Source organism: Charadrius vociferus, unplaced genomic scaffold (genome assembly GCF_000708025.1).
Source record: "Charadrius vociferus isolate BGI_N301 unplaced genomic scaffold, ASM70802v2 scaffold300, whole genome shotgun sequence".
Lineage (NCBI taxonomy): Eukaryota > Metazoa > Chordata > Aves > Charadriiformes > Charadriidae > Charadrius > Charadrius vociferus.
This window is the reverse complement of record NW_009646513.1, coordinates 273872-295313: the sequence shown is the minus strand read 5'-3', so window position 1 is coordinate 295313 and position 21442 is coordinate 273872. Positions and strand designations below refer to the sequence as shown.

General features: G+C 38.9%; 2 protein-coding genes across 2 annotated transcripts in view; one reads left to right on the top strand and one right to left on the bottom strand.

Moving 5' to 3' along the window:
- Positions 1-4723, top strand: part of ZC3H14 (zinc finger CCCH-type containing 14) — a 31676-nt gene extending 26953 nt beyond the window's left edge. Inside the window, exons 13-17 of the mRNA XM_009884551.1 lie at positions 402-522; positions 1517-1653; positions 2708-2802; positions 3699-3805; positions 4444-4723. Of these exons, the coding sequence (XP_009882853.1) occupies positions 402-522; positions 1517-1653; positions 2708-2802; positions 3699-3805; positions 4444-4450 (467 nt within the window). The 3' untranslated portion in view covers positions 4451-4723. The remainder of the gene's footprint in view (positions 1-401; positions 523-1516; positions 1654-2707; positions 2803-3698; positions 3806-4443) is intronic.
- Positions 4724-14237: 9514 nt separating this feature from the next.
- Positions 14238-21442, bottom strand: part of EML5 (echinoderm microtubule associated protein like 5) — a 133789-nt gene continuing 126584 nt past the window's right edge. Inside the window, exons 39-46 of the mRNA XM_009884597.1 lie at positions 20724-20838; positions 20067-20255; positions 19695-19867; positions 18263-18425; positions 17346-17449; positions 15503-15656; positions 14604-14704; positions 14238-14274 (exon numbers count right to left, since the gene is read on the bottom strand). Coding sequence (XP_009882899.1) covers positions 14238-14274; positions 14604-14704; positions 15503-15656; positions 17346-17449; positions 18263-18425; positions 19695-19867; positions 20067-20255; positions 20724-20838 — 1036 coding nt within the window. The remainder of the gene's footprint in view (positions 14275-14603; positions 14705-15502; positions 15657-17345; positions 17450-18262; positions 18426-19694; positions 19868-20066; positions 20256-20723; positions 20839-21442) is intronic.

Sequence of the window (21442 nt, the reverse complement as noted above, 5' to 3'; positions counted from 1 at the left end):
GTAACTAAGGTTCAGTTAAAGAATCTTTGGCTTGTCTGATCAAGATCTGGTCTGTTTGACTGTCACACCTCAGTTTAGATTTGTGAAGAAAATTGATTTATTTTGCTTGCAAACAGCGCAAGTTTGATCTTTTATCACTGAAAGGCAGCTGTCAGTCCAGTATTATGACTTCTCTCACTTTGCAGTTTTGGAAATTTTCTTCAGGTTATATGATTGTACATAAATTTTAATCAAAAAAAGTCATGAAAGTAAATAGAGGCTTATCAAGAATTGGGTTAAAAGGAGAGAGAGAATAGGAAATACTGTGAATTTCAGTTATGCTATATTGTATATGCCAAGTTGCGCGAATATCCCAGCTTGAGTTTTTTTGTTTTTTTTTTTTTCTTTTCTTTCTGTTCTAGTGGATATGGAACAGTTAAGTGTGCTGCAAAAACAGGAGAAGGTGCTTGAGCGCTGCAAGTACTGGCCTGCCTGTAAAAATGGAGATGAGTGTGTGTACCATCACCCCACACTACCTTGCAAGTGAGTAGTGCAAAGCTCATCCACTTGACATGTTATTGTTATTTTTATTTGGGTGCTACATATTTCCCTTCTGTTAGTAAATATTCCAAGGCAGTGTAAGTCTGTTAGGGTAGGATCTGAGCTGAATTATCACACTGTAATTTCTTCTGGTTTCCTCCCATCTACCATGTGTCAGAATATGGCAGAATATAACAGTGATGGTTTTAATAAGCAGAGTCACAGCTGTGCTTGTGCAGAAGGCTTAGTCTCGTATACAGGCTGGTGGGTTGGTGTTGCTTAGAGATGTGTGAAATGGTGTCCTCTTAAAACAAGAGGCACTGTTCTGCTAGCTGTCAAAATGCTTTTGAACATGTTAAGGTATCATTACATAGTAATGCAGTCGATTTTTATTTTTTTTAATTATTTTTTTTTATTTGAAAGCAAAGGCTAACTCTTGAATGTGCACGGTGCCTTTTTGACTCCTCTTCCACAAGCAGCAACAGTCTAGAAAAGCAATTTCTGTTTTGAGAAAAATGTTACCGGATTGGGTAGCTTCATTTACTCAGACATTTGAATTTTCTTTTAAAATCCGACACAACTAAATTCAAAATAAAGCTTTCTCTTCAGTGAAGAGAATGAACCATGTTACTTAGGGAATTCTCTGCCCCTCTGTGCGAAGGTCTGAATTCGCCGTCAGTGCCTTTTGCTGCTCTGCACTGCACACTAAGAATAACACGACTTCGCTTGCAAGAAGTAGCTTGCTACAACTCTGCCCAGTGTGAGGTAGTGCAGTGACTTACTGCATGTGAAGAGTGTCCACAGGGAGACTGAATACAGATCCGTTCGTGTACAGCTAGTACACTGCACCCGCGTGCCCTGCTTTGGAAAGAGCTAACACAGATGCGCCAGCCCTCTTGGAGTTCTGGCTTTCCATGATATTCTGGCTTGCGTGCGCAACAGCTGCTTGGGCTTTTGCTCAGAGTATGGGCTTATGACTCAATTTCTTTTCCCTCAGAGTTTTTCCTAACTGCAAATTTGCTGATAAATGCTTGTTCATCCATCCAAACTGTAAATACGATGCAAAGTGCACTAAGCCCGACTGTCCTTACACTCATGCCAGTCGACGAACGCCCCATTCATCTCCTAAACCAGGTGAGCACCTCTTGTTTTTCTGAGTTTTAAACGAAAAGTGCTGAAGGGAAAACGGTATTTTTGGAAGCAGAAACCGACAGTGGTGAAAAAATAATTTTTTGCTTGATTTGACTTTAATTTTATGTCAGCTCTTAATGCTGGATGAAGAATAGTAATACAGTGTTACTGCAAAAACTGTTTTCAGAAATATCCCTGAGTGCTTTTATGCAAGAGTCCACATGAAACCTGTGCAAGGTCAAAGTGGTGACTTGCGCGAGGAGTCCCTTCTCCTGAAGGGATTAGCCAGCATTGCGGTTTTACTCAATTTTGTTTCTTAAATTGGATACATGTTTTACCAAGAGCTTGTGATACAAATTGAAAACAGAGATTTCTGTCTTTGTATAAATGTTTTTTTGTTTTTTTTTTTCTTTAATGATGCTTTAGGAGTTAACTTTATGTAATGATGAGATGACTTTCAGGGATGAGGTTACCCAGTGAAGGCGATAGCTGTGTTTGGATTATGGGTTGGTATTGCTGAGCCTTTGAACGGTGCCAAGGTGGAGGGCCTTTACTCCACTGAAGTCATGATCTTTTGGAAGTGGTTTAGCCCTTTAGTCACAGTACATGGCAGTTTTGTTACTTTGCCAGAAGGCAGAGGACAATGTGCTGATCTCCTCTATCATTTCCAGCAGCTCCTCCGTATTCTTGGAAAGTGCACTGCCTGCGCTTTTCAGTCTGCTTGGCTTAAACTCCAACAGACTTGCTGCTGTCTAAATTTAACATTTGAATTTCTCTGCCTACTGGAATCTCTGCTTGATTTGTTGGAAGTATTGCCATGACTGCAGTACCTTCCATCCTGAAATGGTGAAGAACCTGGACTAATGATTAGTCTTGTTTTACCCCAGGATGAGATCCTCTCAGTGCACTGTGATATGCGTCCTGTGTTTCTTGCAGAACTTTGGTGTATTAAAAAATGCAATTTCTTGCAGAAGGATTGATATATTTAAGTTTATGTGGAACTGTAAGAGCAATTTATTCTGATCCAGACTCACTTCCCGTTCTTTTCTGTTATCAGCACCGCTATCCACACCATCTATATCCTCCAGTAGCCCGCTGTGCAAGTTTTTTCCTGCTTGTAAGAAAATGGAATGTCCATTTTACCACCCAAAAGTAAGATTCTCCTGTCTCTTCCCTTCCTTCCTAGAAATACACTTCAAATGTGTTACTTTGGGTCAGGAAATGTCACTAACATTTCACACTTTCTGCTTTTACTTTTCGCATTTTAACTTTAGCTTAGAAACAGAATATGCAAAAGCAGTGACTTAAAAGAATTTGGAAAATTATATTTTTAAGTAATATTTTTTCTACCAGATGCTTCCGGGAGTTTCAGACAGGTGGACAGCCACAGCACTTGTCAAAAATCTGCCTAGCCAGGATGCCGGGGGCAGAGGAGGGCATCTTGTAGCCTATACAGAAGGCATGTGTTTCTGGCTCTTGACTCTTCCTTCAGATATGCTGCAATATACAAGAACTTTAAAGATTACCCAGTTAACCTAAAGTATATTACCGTAATTTATATAGTACAAAAGTTTATAACTGACATACTTCTATGGAATTGTGTCCCTGCATATTCTTATGCCAGTAAGTTTAGCGTTTTTTCAAGCCCCACCAACGCTGAAACTTGCTGGGTCCCCAGGACTGGATGTTATTAGCCAGATACTGGGGCTTCTCCTCTGCCCTTCAGACGGTGCTGTGTCATGCTTCTAACTTGTACGCACACATCAATTGAAACTGAACTCTAAACCCTGAAAAGCAAAAGAACTACCACCTGTCAGTGCAGTGGCAGTTTTGGAGCATCTCATTCATAATTAATACATCTGAAAAAGGATTTCCTTCTGCCATTGGGCTGAACTGCTTGCACTACTCTCCGTAGCTGTTGATTCAGTTACCTATCAGATATGTCATACGGTAATCCAGATTTGTGTGTAACACATTTGAGGTTAGGTTGTGCAGGAGTTCAGGCAGACGACTTCAAGGAGCCTCTTCTGAAACGCTTTCATTTTTAGCATTGTAGATTTAATACCCAGTGTACAAGACCAGACTGCACTTTTTACCACCCAACTATTGCTGTACCTCCACGCCATGCCTTGAAATGGACTCGAACTCAAACCAGGTGAGGTGCTTTTTGTTTGATTTTTCTTGGTTAGGTTTAGAGTGTATGTAGCGATTTATGTCACCAATGTAGTTTTACTTGCAGGAGTAATGCGTGTGTGATGAACAATGAAGATTGTATGAGGAAAGATACCTGTCATAGGCATCCTTCTTAAGAGAACTCTGTACTGTTTGTTTTTTGTAGTATAAACATTAACTAATGCGGTGCAACACTGAAAAACAAGTGCCCTTGCAGCTAGGATATGGTGGAGTCGCTGGAATCCTGACCGGGACATGTGTTTACTGAATTTTATTTGAACAAAGCTGAAAATCCAACATCAGCTCTTCTTTACTGTTGATTTATCTTGTGCCCAAGCTGTCTTTTCCACAAAACATTCAGCTGTTTCTCTGAGTGTTTGTGGCAGAACAGCCCCTTCCTGTCGTCCATCCACGATTTCATAAACTAGTAGCAAAATTCCCAAAGCTGCACTCATTGGCCCATCTTACAGACAGTCAAATCACAGCAGCCTTTCCCTCCCACTACTCTCATCGGCAAAGGTCTCAGTCACTGCAGGGGTAGGACACAAGTAAGTTCTCAAACGCCTTTCAGAGAGGGGGAGGATTCTTACTGATGTGAATTGTTTTTCTCTTTCTCCTCAGTGAATGATTATGATACAACCTGGGACTGAACTTTGCCTCCTTTGGACAGCAGCGGAGAGGAAACTTAACCACCAGGGGCACAGGATGTTAGAAAAATTCATGCATTTTGAACTTTTAATATACATTGTTTTCATAAAATGAGGTTGATTGCATACTTGAAATGTCTCTAATTTTCCAAGTTTGTAAGTTTGAGCAATTTTACATTTTTTTTACACTGTAAGAAGAAAATGTCTGTGTAAGAAAAGTTTTTCTTTAAATTCCATTAAAAACTTTCAAAGCACAGTTTCGTGTTCTGTTTGGGTCATGTTTCTTGCTTAAGATTCAATAAGTAGTAAGTATATCATCATCAAGTCGTAGAAAGCTTATTCCTGTATTGGAATCATACGAGAAGTATTTTGTTTGGTACAATCCCTACAAGTGACCTGATGTTGTAGCAAATAGTGACTGAACCCCGCATCTGCTCCCAGGGAAAAAGAGAGTAAATGCTTTGTCTTTTAGGTTTTTTTTCCATGTAACAGTCATTGTACCTCTGATGCTTTATCAAACAGGGAAAAAACAAAGACGGGAAGAAAAATGCTTCATAAGCAAGAACAATTAATGATACTGTCCTCCATTTAAAAAGCCAATGAAATTAAATACCACTTCACTTGAAAATAAATGGTTTCAGCTGTCTCCATTTGTACCAGGAAGACAGAAAGTACCTCTCGGAATCTCTGTCTGAAGAATCCTTTTTTCCTCCACTACACCTGACTTCTGGGCATACTTTGTAATTGTCTCGTTTGAGAAAGTTCCTGTGAGTTACATCGCAAAACCGAATCCCAGGAGGTGACCATCAATACCTGTAAGTGGTATTGTAATGACAAAAAGTGTCGAGCAGTAACATAAATGCACTTTTTTATTAAATCTTTTGTAGATTTTGGGGAACTACATTTTCACAAAAATATACAAAAGAATTTCTTTTTACAAATATTTACATTCAATATCAGAAAACAATGTTAGCTACATATTTTAAACTTAAATTTGACAAATATAGTCTTGAATGCTGAAACTGAACACTCCAGGAAAGTATTTTATAATTCTTTTTGTGAAATAAAGTACTCAAAGTTCATATTCAAATTTAAAAAAATCTTAATTAATGCAAAAATCTGACATTTAATTTTTTTATATATATATATACTTTAAATAAACATACAACATTGTTACAGGGATTAGACGTTCATGGTGGAAACCAAAATGGAGTACACTTAAACCCATGATCCTTATTACAGTAATACATGACCATACCTTTGGACTTTTTTAAAATACCTTTCTTTTTTTTCAATTTTTTTTTTTTTTTTTTTGTTAAAGCAAGAGGGATTATCTGACACAGTCCATAATGAAACACAACAAATCTGAACAGACGACTGGATTTTAAGCTTAAAGAACTACAGTCAAATATTTTCCTAAGGTGACCTGCCAGGGGAGCGGAGGAGGAGAGGACGGGCTCTTGCCTTGCATGGAGCAACATTGAAAAGGAGTTCCAGATGAAAGACTGCAAATTTCATTAATTTTTCTACAGAATTTTTCCAATGCCTTCATTAGCTGCCCCCCTTTCAGAAATAGCTGCCACCATGAAGCTATTTTCCTTTTCAGCGTGAGATGAGGAGATAATAATTTGTAAGGGCAGCAGAAAAATAATGCTACCTCCATTGCTGAATTTCAGCAGCTTTGATGCTGTATAATGTTCAGCATAAGCATGTATAATGTATATGCTGTATAGTGGTCAACATAAGGCAAGCTGCTGCTTGTTTTCTGCTAAAAAAAAAAGTGAATAAACCAAGCCACAGAGCTAAACATGGACGTATTTTTAAAGGGAATGGTTCTAATGCATTTACTTAGATTGTCACATTACTTTAAGTGATCATTGTGGTCTTGAGTATATTCTTATGTGAAGTTTTACATTAAAAATGCATTAACTTTCTTCACAAATTAGTAATGCAGCTTTTCTGTTACTTAATATAATATGCTATATACCCATAACTGAACTAAAAAGCATAAACGAAGCTTATAATTACGAGATACTTCTAAAAAAAAAAAAAAAAAAGCTATTTTGCGCTAAAAACACACCACCATGATAAGTAGTAGCAAGTAAAGGAAAAACAGACCAGAAATGGGCAAAGTACTACCCAACAGCACCAACATTTCACAAAAGTACAGAAAACCATATTATTTTTTTTCATGCAATTTGTGTCTGTGTTCATGCTTGGAGTTTCTTTAGAAAGTATATTGATTAAATTCCCAAAGAATATAGTATAGAGCATGTGCTGGGGGTGATCAATGTACGAAAAAATCATGGAGTTATGGAAGTACAGCTCCAGAGCCGAACATCGCATATTCCGATTTTAAGTAATGTGCTGGAAAAAGCTATTTAACTGCTTTGCTTCTTGGGAACAATAAATACCCTATTTTTCACCTGCTGGGCATGGAAAGATCCCCCCCTCCTCCCCAATCTCAAGAATTTGCAACTAAGTTAATAGAAAATTCATTTTCAGCAAAGTGATGCTTTCTATTGTGAGTCACACAGTAAGAGTAAAGCTGCGGTTAAAGCTGCTGATCTCCCACAGCTACTGCATTCGAAAAATATTTTTGGGGGGGTTGGAAGTGGGGGAGTTGGGTTAAGGGCTCCTGTGGGAAGGAGAAAAAAAAAAAAAAAAAAAAGATTAATGGCAAAACCTAATGAATGAATAATTGGAGGATATTACAGGAAAAACTTTTTTTTTTACCTCCCAAAAAGGCTTGTAACGCTGCAGAGGACTGAAACTAAAATACCCTTCTACCTCCCTTTTTCAGAACCCACTAATGCAATACTTGTTTCAATAATCTACATTTTTTTCCTTTAAGCGCTCGTCTCCTGCCTCAGCCCCCCCGCGACCAGCCGGCGATGGCGCTCACTTTATAGAAGCTGCAGTTAGGTGCAGTGATGGGACAGCAGCGTTTGCCCCCTGCCAAAGAAGAATTCAGTTTATGAAAAACCGGTAAAGCACGAACGACCTTAATCCTCTAGTTTAACACACCTGTTCTGTTGGGCCCACTTAATAGTTAAGCGGGTACAACTAGCTTGCTTGGGAGAATGTGAATCAGACACATCTTTACATCACCAGAATGAGCATGACAATAATTTTGGGGATGTCTTTAAAAAAAAAAACAAACAAAAAAAGGTTGAGGTTTGTTGGTTTCAGTTTGGGTGGTTTTTGTTTTGGTTTTTAGATAAGCTCTCACATGACATCTGTGCCCAAACTGAGCAAGATAGGTACTCCTAAGGGCAAAATCACTTTGTCGGGTCTTGAAGTTATCCTACAACAAGCAACAGAAACTCAGGGAACTCATATTTTGGCTTTTGGAAGAGAAATCCAAACCCACTGAGTGACAGAAACTGCCCCTCATGTCCCAAACTCCACTGTCCTCTAGCAGCTGGAAGAGCATCAGACTTTTATTTGTGCACAGATTTTATGTTTCTTACAAAGAGTTGCTACAGGTGAAAGTCCAGTTCAGTCATCTACGTGGCACCTGTAATGAGTTTGGATTTTTTTTTTTACATTAAGTTTACCTTAAGTCAATTATTTCCTTATTTTGTATTGGTTTATTACAGGATAAAAATCATGAACTTTTTACTAATCTATTTCTACTCATAGGTATTCATAGGCCTATGTTACGTTCACACTCCCTGACTTACTGTACCTGTCTTTGGAGGCCTAAGGCAAGGAACCACCCGAGGAAATCTCAGCTCACGTATGATCTGAATTGCCCCCTGCAGATACCCGTCTCCATCGCACCTCGAGTTAAACCGAGCAAATGTCATCTGGAGCTTTAACATCTGTCATCTTAAATGTTGTGCACGTCTGGGAACAGACCCAAGAACTGGTGAATAATGTTTCAAAAGGAAAGAAATCAAAGTGGCAGTAATTGATAGAGTTTGGTTATAAAGAGTCTTCTAAAGTATAGTATTTCTTTGGCTTAGTATTTTTTGTTTAAAGAACGCATTTAAGCCCAGTTGCACAGGAAACTAAAATCTGGATACATCACAAGAGGCCTATAAAACAATCCATGTTTGGTTTAGGTGCAAAAGATGAGGAGCATTTTAAAATATATCCTTAAACTCTCTTACCTGAGCTCTCAGTACTACTTAGCATTTTTATATGTACAGTATGTTCTTTGTTACCAACACGCGTGCGCTGCAGCAGCGGCTCATCTGTGTTCGCTGCTGCGCTTCAGCACAAAATAGTTGTCCCGTAGGTACAGAAGTGGAAAGAGCAATGAATGGGAGCAGCTACATCTTCCCCAAAACAGAGCAAAGAAAGCCGCCTGCAGCCTTGCCTTGAGCTCTCTCCTGCTCTCCGGCCCTTAAACGCCACAACCACCCACTGGGTATTTCCCATTCGAACCAAGACGTTTGCCAGAAAGTGATAGGACTCCCCACCCACCACCACCCACGTTGGTTCTTTGGTCCTGCCTTTGCCTGTTTACGAGCGTTCCATCCCCTGTTTTCCTTTGTTTTCCTTTCTCCTTTTCTCTGGGTTTATATTTACCGGTTTCCTGTTGCTCTCTCCATCCTATGCTCCATAATTTCAAAAAGAAGTGGAAATTATGAGAATTGCCTATTGACACTGTGCTCGGACCTTACACTTTTTGTTGTTGTTGTTGTTTTGTTTTACACTGGGGGGGGGTAGAGGGGTGGGGTGGGAAGGAGAACACAGGTTCCATGCCTTTTTTTTTTTTTCCTTTTTTCTTTCCTCAAAGAAAAAGGTGATCGGTTGGCTTGCTGGTTTAACAAAAAAAAAAAAAGATTAAGGTTACAACTGGTCTGCTGTTGAAGGGGATGGTGAGTGGTTACCAGTTTTAGCATCAAGTAGACTGGAGAAATTCCCCCCACCAAACCCACCTACTAATTTGTAATTACTTACAAGTGATTTTGGCAAGGAAATCTATTGTGGCTTTATTGCATGTTATATACCTAAAACTATTCTTTTTTTTTTTCTGAAACAAGATATGCAGAGATTAAGTCTGCAGTCAAAGTTAACTGAAGAGCACAAGCTGAAGACACCCAAAGAGACGGGCTTGGTCTAACCCCACCCCGGTGACCGGTGCACAGAACGCATGGCAGGCTTTGGCAAGCTCACGTATCTGTCCATGTGAGCAAAAATCAAATGGTGCTTTATAAACTTTAGGAAAACAGAGCGGATTACAAGGAAGCATAAGAAAACCATAAGAAAAGAGTATGCAAACGCAATACAGCTACTGATGTAAAATCACTGATGTGGCAATTTATTTTGTGACTTGCAATCTTCCCTTTCGGTAGAGCCTACAGGATTGTCCTTTGTCTAAAACACTGCAAGACAACATTTGTCTACAGCTTATGCTAATAGAATTTAAAAAAAAAAAAATCTTTAAAGATTAAGGCTTGTCACATCTGTGACACAGATGATAATGAAAAAGGGAAACATATGTCACCTTGCCCATGTAAGAATTGTACTTGAAACCACGATCCTTCGGTTGTCACACTACTGCACCATGCACTGCGAGTCCAATAAGGGACTCCGAATGCACGTGTCGGAGTGAAATCCATGTGGAAGTGGAGACTGAGCACTGTTGGGCGCAACCCAGAAAGCAGGGGAGGTGCGGCACAGGCAGGCGCTCGGGGCTTGTTGGGAGAGGGGCAGTTTGCTTGGCAAACCTGCAAGTTTTGAGGCAGCAGCCGAGAGAAGCGGATCACAATTTTAAACTAAGCCGCTCCCGAATGCTACCAAACTCCTGCTCTTGGTACTGAAGTCCTTTGTTTTGACCCAGTTGCCAGATCCAGGAGATAATTTGTCTGCAATGTGTCTGCTTTCTGATGGTGCAATGCCAGGTCAGCATTAACCCGGCTTGTATGAATTTCCAAATCATTCTGAAATGAATCTTGTTAATACTGAAACCCTGACATTGAGCAAAGTCAGACATTACTCTGAATGTGCGCTTTCCTTCAGCTGTCAACAAGTGACAAAGTAGCCTTAATTTTCTGAAATTCTTTCTTTATCTTTAGTTTTATACCGTCTCGTGCCTTCCCTATGAAAATCAGAGAGTCATATATGATGACTGCCTCCTTAAGAATAAAAAAAAAATTAAGATTTCAAGTCTGAATGATTGAATACATTTGGCTAATTGGTTCTCCCTCACCTAATCTCAACTGTGTTGCCCAGTTCCTGCACTATGGCAATTTTCAGTTCTAAATGTGTTTATTTTTAATTTTTGTTTGCTCCTAGGAGCTGGATTTTCCTTCTCTCATTCTCTTTTTTCTAAGCACACTTCAATAGCTTTCAAGGGCACATCTATTTTTTAAAGTGAAACATCATTTTGATTCTATTGAATCAGTTCTCTAATTTATTTCTTTCATTACAAAAAAGTATTGCTGACTTTAAAGATCCCAAAGATGTATGTTTGCTGCTAGCCAGAAAAAGAGTCAGAAGGACAATTAAGCTCGAGAACAAAATCACCCGCTATGAGTGATTAAATTATACGAAGAACTTTTGTCTCCCCTTCCTCGGTGCTGTATCATCACAGAAAAGGTTTTCTCCAGCTTCGGACAGAGCCCTCCTGCCCACATTTCTTCCCTCTGATGCTTCCAAACAAAAGGCTGTCACTCGTCCCTCCACATTCCAGCTTCTTCCCTGACCTGTCCTATGGGGTTATGACATCCTCCGACTTTTCTGCTGAGCCGCCAGCCCGAGCTCCCGCTGCCTACCGAAACGGGCAGGCTGCTCCCGTACACGCATCCCTCCAGCACGGGTGGCAACAATTAGCACGTTACTACAGTAGCATTTAATGTAAACAGCAAATGAGGCACAGTAACAAGCACCATCACAAAGACCAAAAAACCCACAACCCCTGCTATCTTTAGCCATGCCCGCAGCCAGCTGTTCTCACCAGCGGAGAACCGCAGCTTGTCCTGCAAAATATGCTCCAAATGGTTCTCAGGGAGAAAGCTGCAGCTGAGGCTCTGCCCACCCCCGTCCTCAGCACTCGGGACCGTGCCCAGCTGGCCGACCCCATGTCCCCCGGCAAACCACTGAGCCATCTGCCGGGGAAAATACTGGCTACCAATACTGGCTGCAACAGGAGGTACAAGGCTGGCAGTTTTGTTTTCAAAGAGCTCCTCAGCTTCCAGCTCCCATCCCAGCCCTTTAGAGTGGCGGTGAGGTTTGGGAGAGAGTGAAGAAGCAGGGAGACGGGGAGGCTCAGACTTTTCGCACTGCAGCTACCAGCCCCACGCCGCCGAGGGCAGCCCTGCTGCAGTTCGCCCGTCAGCTTCTCCCTGCTACTTCACGGCTGGCGTGGCATTTGAGATTCCTCAGGGCAAAAGCACCAATGGACAAATCATCAGTGGAGAGGCACAGCATCAATGAAGGTGGGGGGGGAGGGAGGGGACACGACCAGCGACGGGGATCTGAGGAACAAACCTCTTGGTAGTCCCTCTTCACGGGGTGAAGGCTCACAGAAGGATCATGAGGCTGGGAGACACTGAGCCTAGGATTTTGAGGGGAAAACTCAAAGCGGCAGAAGAATTTGGACTTTGATCTGGCAGCCTGAGCAGGACAGACTACGAGGGAGCTCTGAACAGTCATCCAGCTTGAACCGATGAAAGGCAACTTTAAAATAGAGGCAGGACAAATCCTACTTCAAGTCAAGAAGTCCTGCACAGATGTGTTTAATACGGGATAGAATCACAGCTATAGAATAGCGCACTGCTACTGATTTCTCTGGCATAGATAAGATTCAAATGCCAGATACTAATTTGCAGATACAACAGGCAGGCAGGCAACAAGGTTATGAGACAGATCAGGTCTAATCTCAATTCTCACAGGCAATTCCCCTGAAGTCAAAAACGTTACCGGCAAGATCTCCCTGTACACTCATGACCAAATCCACAGTTTTTGCTCCTGTGGAATAGCAGCTGCATGACTGGCAAGACTTTGCTAAGAACCATCATGCTGAGACACCTGATAATTGGTTAGTTCATCAACTTCTTTAAAATAAATATTTGCTATAGCTTGATATATAAAATATATTATCTAAGACCGTTGGGTAACTAGCTTTGTATAGCACATAACAAGCATTTTTGGACCTAGGAGAAGTCCGGCTCATTAACTTTTCTCCCTCTTTTCTTCTATGTGCAAGTCCTGCCATTCCCTCTATACCCACCACACACACACACGACGCTTACAAGAAGAGACGAGGTTGATTTCTTTTATCTGGCGTAAGAGAATGCAAGAGGTGAATAATATCAAAGCCTACTGACTGACCTAAACAAAAGCCATTGGTAAAGCAATGCTGGCTTACACAGAGAAAAAGCGCTTTAACATTCACAGCAAAATGTCACGATGAGAGCAGTGCTGATAATTAGTGACTTCTGTTCCCTTCTACGTTGCATGAAAATTAACTGCACTAAATAAAAACCAGGTTCAGTCTGTAATGCATCTCTATGACATGATTTAGACAAACAGCTGATGAAATCTTCCTCACTTACACCCGAAACACAGCTTTGTTCAGGTTTTCATTACCACCGAAATGCTTTTTTTCACGTTAGAGTCTCAGTTATGTTGCAGGATAGAATAAATGCACTTATGCTAGAGGTGACAGCAGGTCCGTTTAAAGAAGCATATGACTGGACACTTTTTACAATCAGGAGAGCAATCTGAGCAGAGACCTCTCCCAGCTAGTCCTAACTCTGTTAAAAAGTTCAAATGTACAAAATATAATGTTTGGAAAGTCTATATTCTCTCTGGTTTCCCCCTATGATGCTGAGAAAATAAAATCACTTCATATTGCTATGAAATTCTATTTTTGCAACTGGTGACATCCCAAGTTTTCTCGATTATGAAGACTATAAAATCTTCACCCTGGTCCACATTTCCAGCGTAGAGGCTCACAGCCCCGTCAAGTAACACAGCAATAACCTCTCTTCCACTGAGAATACTTTTATTCACAAGGCAAAAATTGGGAGTTAGACTTTTAGGTTGTGGGCAAGGCACTCGCAAAGTGAGCAAATCTATTTTTGCTCACAGAACTAATTTAATGTTTCAGTGCAACAAAAACACTAAATTAGCCATGAAGATCATGCATATCCAACGGCTTTCACCAGACATGACTGTGACCCAGGCCTCTAAATACAGAAATATTTAAGTGCTAAGGAATCAGCTCTCTTATTTTCTGCTTCACCAGATGATGTTTCCTTTTGACCAGTCATATAAATATAATTTCCATTATAATAATTAAACATTTATTAAAATACTATATATTTAAGAGTTAATATATGGTTTCTTTCAGTAATAAAATATGGAATACTCTTTTTTTTCTATGATATTCAGACCCCAAACTTAAAGGAGAAACATTCATGCTGAAAGTAGATCAACGTACAGCACTAGGTCAGAAATAACAGCTCTTGATTAAAACCCCAGAATCTTACCGTGGAACTGCACATTGATTAACAATTCACGTTTTCCTTTTATCCACATATTTCATTTTCAACATCTGGCAGTGAGTGAAATACAAACCCGGATTATCCGATGCTGAAGCAAATCTAACGGCCTCAGCGTATTTGTTACAGTTCATCCCTCTGACGGACTCCAGGTACTTGTCTTTCAGAGACAGATTGCTCTGTGTCTTGGATCAGCACCATTTCTTACACATGCAGGGCACAGCAGAACGTCATGTTGCAATCCTGGGTGTTTCATGCCTGGGTACTTCATGCAGTGTCCTCTCTGCAAGTCTCCATGTCTCTCTCAATGAGGCATATGCACACACTTCCAAACAAATAAGCTGTGTTTTCAAAAAGATATTAATCGTGAGGTTAAAAAGACTGCAATATTGTTAAAAGAAATGGCTAATACAGTCAAAAGAAAAATTTCAGTTAAAAGCATGATGCTCTGAATACAGTTGTAAACATATTTCAATTTAGTAAGTCTTAACTGTTCATATTTAACATCTGGGCTACTTATTTTGCTGCAAATACCCATTTCTTTATATACAAACAGAAAAGCAAGCACGTAGATAAAAAGACGAAGACTCTGAACTTGAGCTTTATACTGTTATGGATTGTTGACATCTACTGCTGTGTACTTTTTGACAATAATGGAACGGATACATACCTGCAGTCATCCCCTCCAGCACTGACCACGTATCTATCTCCACTTGTAAATCGAATATTAGTTAAGTGGGCAGAGTGACCTAAAAATCGTTTGTGTTTTGCCTGGAAAAAAAAAAAACAACCCAACAATAAAATGAGAGTCTAAATACTCTGTGTCCTCCTAAATCAAACAAGGAGCGCGTGTTTTTATCTACCTTTTTATTGCATCATGTATTTACATCTTTCAGAATGTTATATAGGTTTTCAAACATGAAAGATTTCCTGCAGGAAAACTACTATTGAGCTGCAATGCAGATTAAATTGTCGCCAAATGAGACAGCACCTGCAAGTTGGGAACAATGCTCAAGCTAACGCAATAAAATGAAATATATCTTGTCACATGATTAACCTCTAAATTTTGTATAAAATTCCTAACACTGAAAAAATTATTTTCATTATAAGTGTGTAAGGAGTTTACACTGTGCAGTCTCAAATCCTGAAAATTAACAGCACTAGTGTCAGTGAAAAATCTGTAAACTCTTCATGCATGGAAATACACAAATGGGACTAAAACTACCGGCATTCTTCCTCATCTGTCAAATGGAGATGTGGATAAATAAAATGAAGGGCCTTGAGATTTTCAGTATGAAGGAACTATGCTAATGCAAACTGGCAGACAATATGAACAAGAGCTCATAGCAAGAGCTATTACACAAAATGGTAAGAAAACCTGGAGGTGAAGCATGCTTATGAAACTATACAGCTAAAGCTACGTAGGTGTATTAAAAAGCTACAAATTTAGAGAACTATTTCCATCGTATGTCTTCTAGAGAAACAGTACAAAGCCACAGAATCAACAGTACTTGTTGTAACAATGCAAAAAAAAAAAAAAAGAAAAAAGAAAAAAGAAAAGGTTCTTACAAATTTTTCAGGACATGGAAAGTCAAAAAGTTTGACCATGCCAAAATCATCGCCTGTTACAAGATTGATTCCCGAGTGAGAGACACAGGCGCAGTTTACATCAGCTTTTTCAGCATGCCTGGACCAGATTCCAATTACTTCATCCCCTAGAACACTGAAACAGAAGAGCAAGAGATTTTTTTTTAAAACTTCAGCAAAAAATAGAGTAAGGAAATAGCAAGCAGTTCTCATATTGTAACTGGTTTTATAAGAATGTAATTTTTACATTTTATTCTTACACATACACATCTCGTCTAGGTTTTAGTCTGTAATTAATTTTTGTATCATTCCATATTTGCTTCTGAAACTGATTCAGTGATATAATTCTCAAAATAACGTGGCCAATGACAACACTAAGAAGCAGACATGAAATCAATAGTACTAATATTGCCCAGTGAGGCATTTGCCAAAAAAAATGAATAAAGGACGGACAATTAAAAACAGAAAACATAAGCATTAGATGAATAAGTTTCAGCTTCTGGAAAACAAAAACATGTATATTCTTATTATAACTATGTTTTGCTGATTCTGTAACATTTTCATATCAATTAGATGACAAGTTTCCTTGAGTCCAGTGAAGATCCTTCATTATAACCAGAGGGAGAGAGAAACTGCCCTAAACAGAAACCATAATTATCTTGAGATGCCAAACCAGACATTTATAGAAAATTTCCTTTGCAAAGCCTTGTGAAAAGTTGCTTTTTATTTAGCTCTGCTTAGAATGTATATGCAAATTTCCAAGAATGCACAGAAAAAAAGCACTTTATCACTTGTTAATAGGGGAAGGATTTGGGAAATTGTCTGTGATTTTTCCCCCAAATCAGAGCACAGTACACTACATTCAAAAAGGAATGATTACTTCAGACATTCTGAACTGGGGCAGAAAACACAGGTTTCTTGTTTTCATATCAAAGAGGTGACAAAAGTGGATTACCCAAACAGCAAACAGGAAGCTAGCAATGTAAGTTTTTCAGAGCCCTCCGGAAAGCTCGTAGTTTTAGTCATGTCTTGCAGCAAATAGTCAGGATTATTATTGTTTAAAGTGGTTCACATGTGGAAAATTTTCAAGTATTTATTCTCAAAATTTGTCTGAGGCTGCTAATCAGAGGACAGTAATTGAAAGAGGGCAAAGAAGCCTGAAATATGGAACATGAAATCAGATTTGCATAGAATATAAAATAAATCATTTACATGTGAAATAAAAATAAAACATGGTATCATTCTTCATGTAATTTCTAAGACTATTTTGAACAAAACAGAATAACTTTAAGGTACTTAGAAGTACTTTTGTATACCTTTTAATATGCAAATGTTAATAGCAACTTCAATATACAGATACCATTAGTGTAATACTGTAAATAAAACTTGAATTATCACAGCCTTGTACTGTCTTTTCATATTTTCATAGGTTTTGATTTTCCCTCTACTTGCATCCCCAAGTCGCTATTTTGAAGCTAATATTGAAGTATTCCACATAATTTGCAGAGTGCAATGAAAAACTACTGAGGCTGCCACAGAAATATCCAAGGAAGCTAGAGATGCCCAGTGAATAGCAAGGCGCACATTAGAGAGAGTGGTTTTTATCAGATGTTCTCACCTGTCAAACAGCTCATGTTCTGCTGAGGGAATCTGCTACGTATCGTCTTTTGCTGTACTGTACTTACCTGATCTGTTGCCAGAGCACATGGGTGCATTAAAAGAAAATATCTGACAGAATGAAGGGATGAAATATGCTTTCAAACAGTAGGTGCTTCTCCTGGACGTTACAAGCATTCTAACAGGTGTAAACGTGGGATTCATTTACCTTGTCCAAGTAGCCCATGTTATTCTGTCAATCACAGCCTGGTCCACAAGCTGTTTTCCTGAAGGCACTTCATAGACTTGCCTTTTGTAAGACCCAGTAGAGACCTTTGAGATGACCACAGAGAATTTAGAATACATGAACTTGTTTGAAAAGACGAAAATGTAACTTGAAAGGGCTTTGAAAAGCATTTTCTTCATAGTTAGCTTTTACTCTATAAGGAACTTAGCTATTAATAAAACTTGCTCAATGAGTTGAAAATTCTCAAAAATCTACACAAGCATAAAGCAACAGTGAGAAAGCTTAAGAAATCTTTTAAAATGTCTATTTACTAAAAAAATAATTGAAATGTTTCCCATTCTGCACATACTAATTCCCTCTATATATTTTGTGTGTTAGTATGTATGTGTGTGTATAAATAAGGCAAAATGAACTCCTATCTTTAAAACTGACACAAAGGTTCTCCTCTCAGCCTGTAGGTGTTGATTTGATAGTGAGAGAAGCTTATTCCGCCTCTCAGATGCGAATAAAATGTAGAAAGCAAAATATGCCTATTTTATTTTAAGAAATGTCTTGAGCCCTGTGGCTGGAAGTTGTAACAGCATGATTTTGGTGCTGCTGCACGAAGGCTAACACTGAACTGATGTGTAATGCTACCATTCTGGTCAGGGATATGAGGAATTCATAGGTCCCGGGAGCTTACAGAATGATAGACTGTAGTCCTTCCTCTTAAGATACCCCATCAGCATCACAGAGGTAAAAAGGTAGGGAGACATATTACAGTGATTTTGAAATCTGTTTCTCATTCCTATGCTTATTTCTTGTATTTAATATAGGGAGAATATTATTTAATATACTTGCAGAGTATCTGTCAAGAGTATGATTTCCATTCAGTATCTTGAACAATTAACAACTGATACCTGGAGATAAGAGCTATCTGCAGAGAAGTCCATCTGGATCACAAAACTTGGGATATCTTTGCAATAGCTGACTCGATTTAGCGTGGGACCCAAAGTCAGATCATAAAAATCCACTGCATTCTCACTGGAACCAACTGCCAAATAACGAGAATCTGGGCTAAACCTGAACAGATAAAAGGTTTATATGAGCACAAGTTGGAACTTACAACCGATTGTAATATTTGGGAAGCACAGGTAAATTTGCATTTCAAGTATCTGCTATCCAGGACTAAAAATGGAGGCAGAGTATTTGTCTGCTAAGCAAAATAACTTTTGAAACAAAATTGTCAGGGAACATATATGCAGTAGAAGGTGACAATAATTTTGGTACAGCTGTCACATATAAGTGAACTGGGAACATCTCTGGAATAACTCTGTTAGTGATCTCATTACCATCTCAACTCAATGGCCTAACAACTTTGAGACATGCTCTTTATGACTTCAACTCTCTAACTCTATACTTACAAGGCTAAAAACTACAAAAAATTAAATGCTGTAAATGAAGAAAAGCCAGATGTTCCAGATGTAATGTACTGAATAAAAAGATGTGAAATCAAACCTTTCATCTGCCCAAAGTATCTTTGCACAGTGGTTTCTTTCCTCGAGTTTTCCTTTCAGGTCTTGAAACTCAGTAGCTACCTGAGCTAAACAAATTCCTCACAGCCCTTTTTGCGTTACTAGGGAAGTTGCTTTATTTCTATTATCTCTGAGGCATACCTTGGGACAGCTTTCTGATTCCAGCAACCCCCTAACTCCTAGCAGGGCTCTCCTACCTTCCTGCAGCAAGGTCCCTGTTCGCTAGTATTTCTCCCACTCGTGCCACTTTGCTCTCCAGAAGCTTCCCTGAGCTGATCACAATCACTTTACCTCACAGAAGGAAGAGTCTTGTCCTCCACTCAGGAAACAGAAGCAATATTTTACTTCTGCTAACTCCTTTCTAACACAACACAACAAAGAGCAAACCGCAAGACAGGCGTTTCCATTGCCTCTCACAATCCAGCCTTCACCTGTAAACTTCTTGTCTCATTTTACCTCCTACACGTCGTCTCACCCTGCTCCTTTTCTCTCTTTCTCATCTGCCCCCTGGTTTGGATGGTCTCTTCCTATTGTCCATTTACTTCCCCATTCACCCTTCATTTTACCTGATCCTTGGCAATATCATCTGACACTCCCGCTTTTTGACTCATTGCTATCTCGTATCTTCATGTACCTCCTCCCTCCTTTTTATTCCTGGTATCAGAGTAATCACACAAACTCCACAAGTCTCTCATTGATGCCAACTCTCTGAAATATCATTGCAATGCTCCTCAGAACATAAAATTGTATTTTTAAAAATCAAAACGATACAGATTTTTAGAATACTGCAATGGAAAAAGCCATTATATTTTCTGACCTGATATCTTGAATCGCTGATCTTCTGTCCCTTTTTTTCCCCCAAATTTTTAGCGAGGTCACAAGCAAGATAATAAATTCTCCATTCTTCATGCCAATAGCTACCATATCACCTTCTGGGCTGTAACAAACAGTACGAGCTGCGTGTCCTAAGCTGACTTTGTTCAGCATCTTCTGTGAAGAAATAAATACCCAGAAGAGTAAATGTTTCTATTTGTTCGTATTTCAAAAGTACCTTAATGTTAACAGTTTCCCACTATCAGATGGATTATTCTCAGAACACATTAGAAAACAAGTTTTGAGTCCTCAACACCACCACAAGTCTAGGATTTTTTGATTTTTTTCCCCCAAACAACTGTTCTCCAACACCTACCTTTTCAGCAATATCCCAGAGTCTTACTGTGCCGTCTTCTGCAGCAGAAAGGAAAAAATCTCTGGAAGGATGCGTTGCTAGGCCCCAGATTGGTCCATCCATATGACCATTAATTAGAATGTTACATGCAGCGTTTTTCTCTCCAACTTCGATTATTTCAGCATTTCTTGTTCCAACAAGAATTTTCCCCTGGAACAGTGAGAGAATTATCTCTGATGTAATACATTAACTACTCATGATGAACAGTAATAAATAAATAATCCAAAAGCTACAGTTCTGTCAAGAAGATTTGCTGAAATCAAGTAATCAATAATATATTTTTTAAACTCCTCTATGATTTATTAAAGTACAAAGCTATATATAAATCATGGTGCTAGTTGAGTTACTGCTTTTAAGTCAGATATTTGAAGTGTGAAGAGAAAATAGAAATCCTTAGTCTTTAATAAAAATATATACAGAATATTATCCTAAGTAAGACTAAGATCTCCCGAGTAGATTTTTTCCTGCTGTAAAATCAGTTGTAGACACCTTCTAGCTCAACCTTTAATTTCAAATACTAATTATAAGAGAAAGAGGAAGCAATTCGTCATATAATTAATGATATAGATCAATCCACAAATTAAAAGCTTCATTTTAAAGACATGACTCTTTCTTTACCTTGCCTCTACAAACAGATCGAACGCAGTCTGTCAGTTGTCCTGTCTCTAGTCTGAAGGCACGACATCGTTTCAGCTCTTGATCCCATAGCTTAACTGCTCCTCCTTCCTTTGAACTACGAAGAAATCAGGAACAACCATAAGTATGATGGCTGGCACAAAAAAAGACAATTAATCTATGAAAGACCTATATTATTTAATGGAATGTACTGTAAATGAGGCATTTTAGTATGTTTAAATCATTAAAAATTCCATTTGTTTTTACTGAACCGGTGATGTTAATATGCTAAGCCTCCCAGCTAAGCAAAAAATACTGATTCAAAATCCTCATCATACTACTTTACAGAACTAGTTGAAAGATGGTCGCTGCTAAGCTTAGTCTGAATTAGGAGCTCTTAGGGAATTTGTCTAGTCAAAGGAACAGTTAAGTGTGTGAACAAACTGCCATCTTATTATTAAGACAGGCAGAGATTATCAAAATATAGTTGAGGGAAACAGGAAAGAAACATATTTACTACTGTGAAAAAAAACAACAAAAGAATTTAACTTTTGTGAAAATTTCACTATTTTCACTGCTGTGAAATAAATAACAAAGATACAAGAGAAAAATCACACAATATTAATTGCACGAGATACCCAGCTAATGAGTATTAATCATGAAAGCACTAAATATTTCCCACCCACTTTCAAGAGAATGGGTATTTCAGTAAAGAACACATT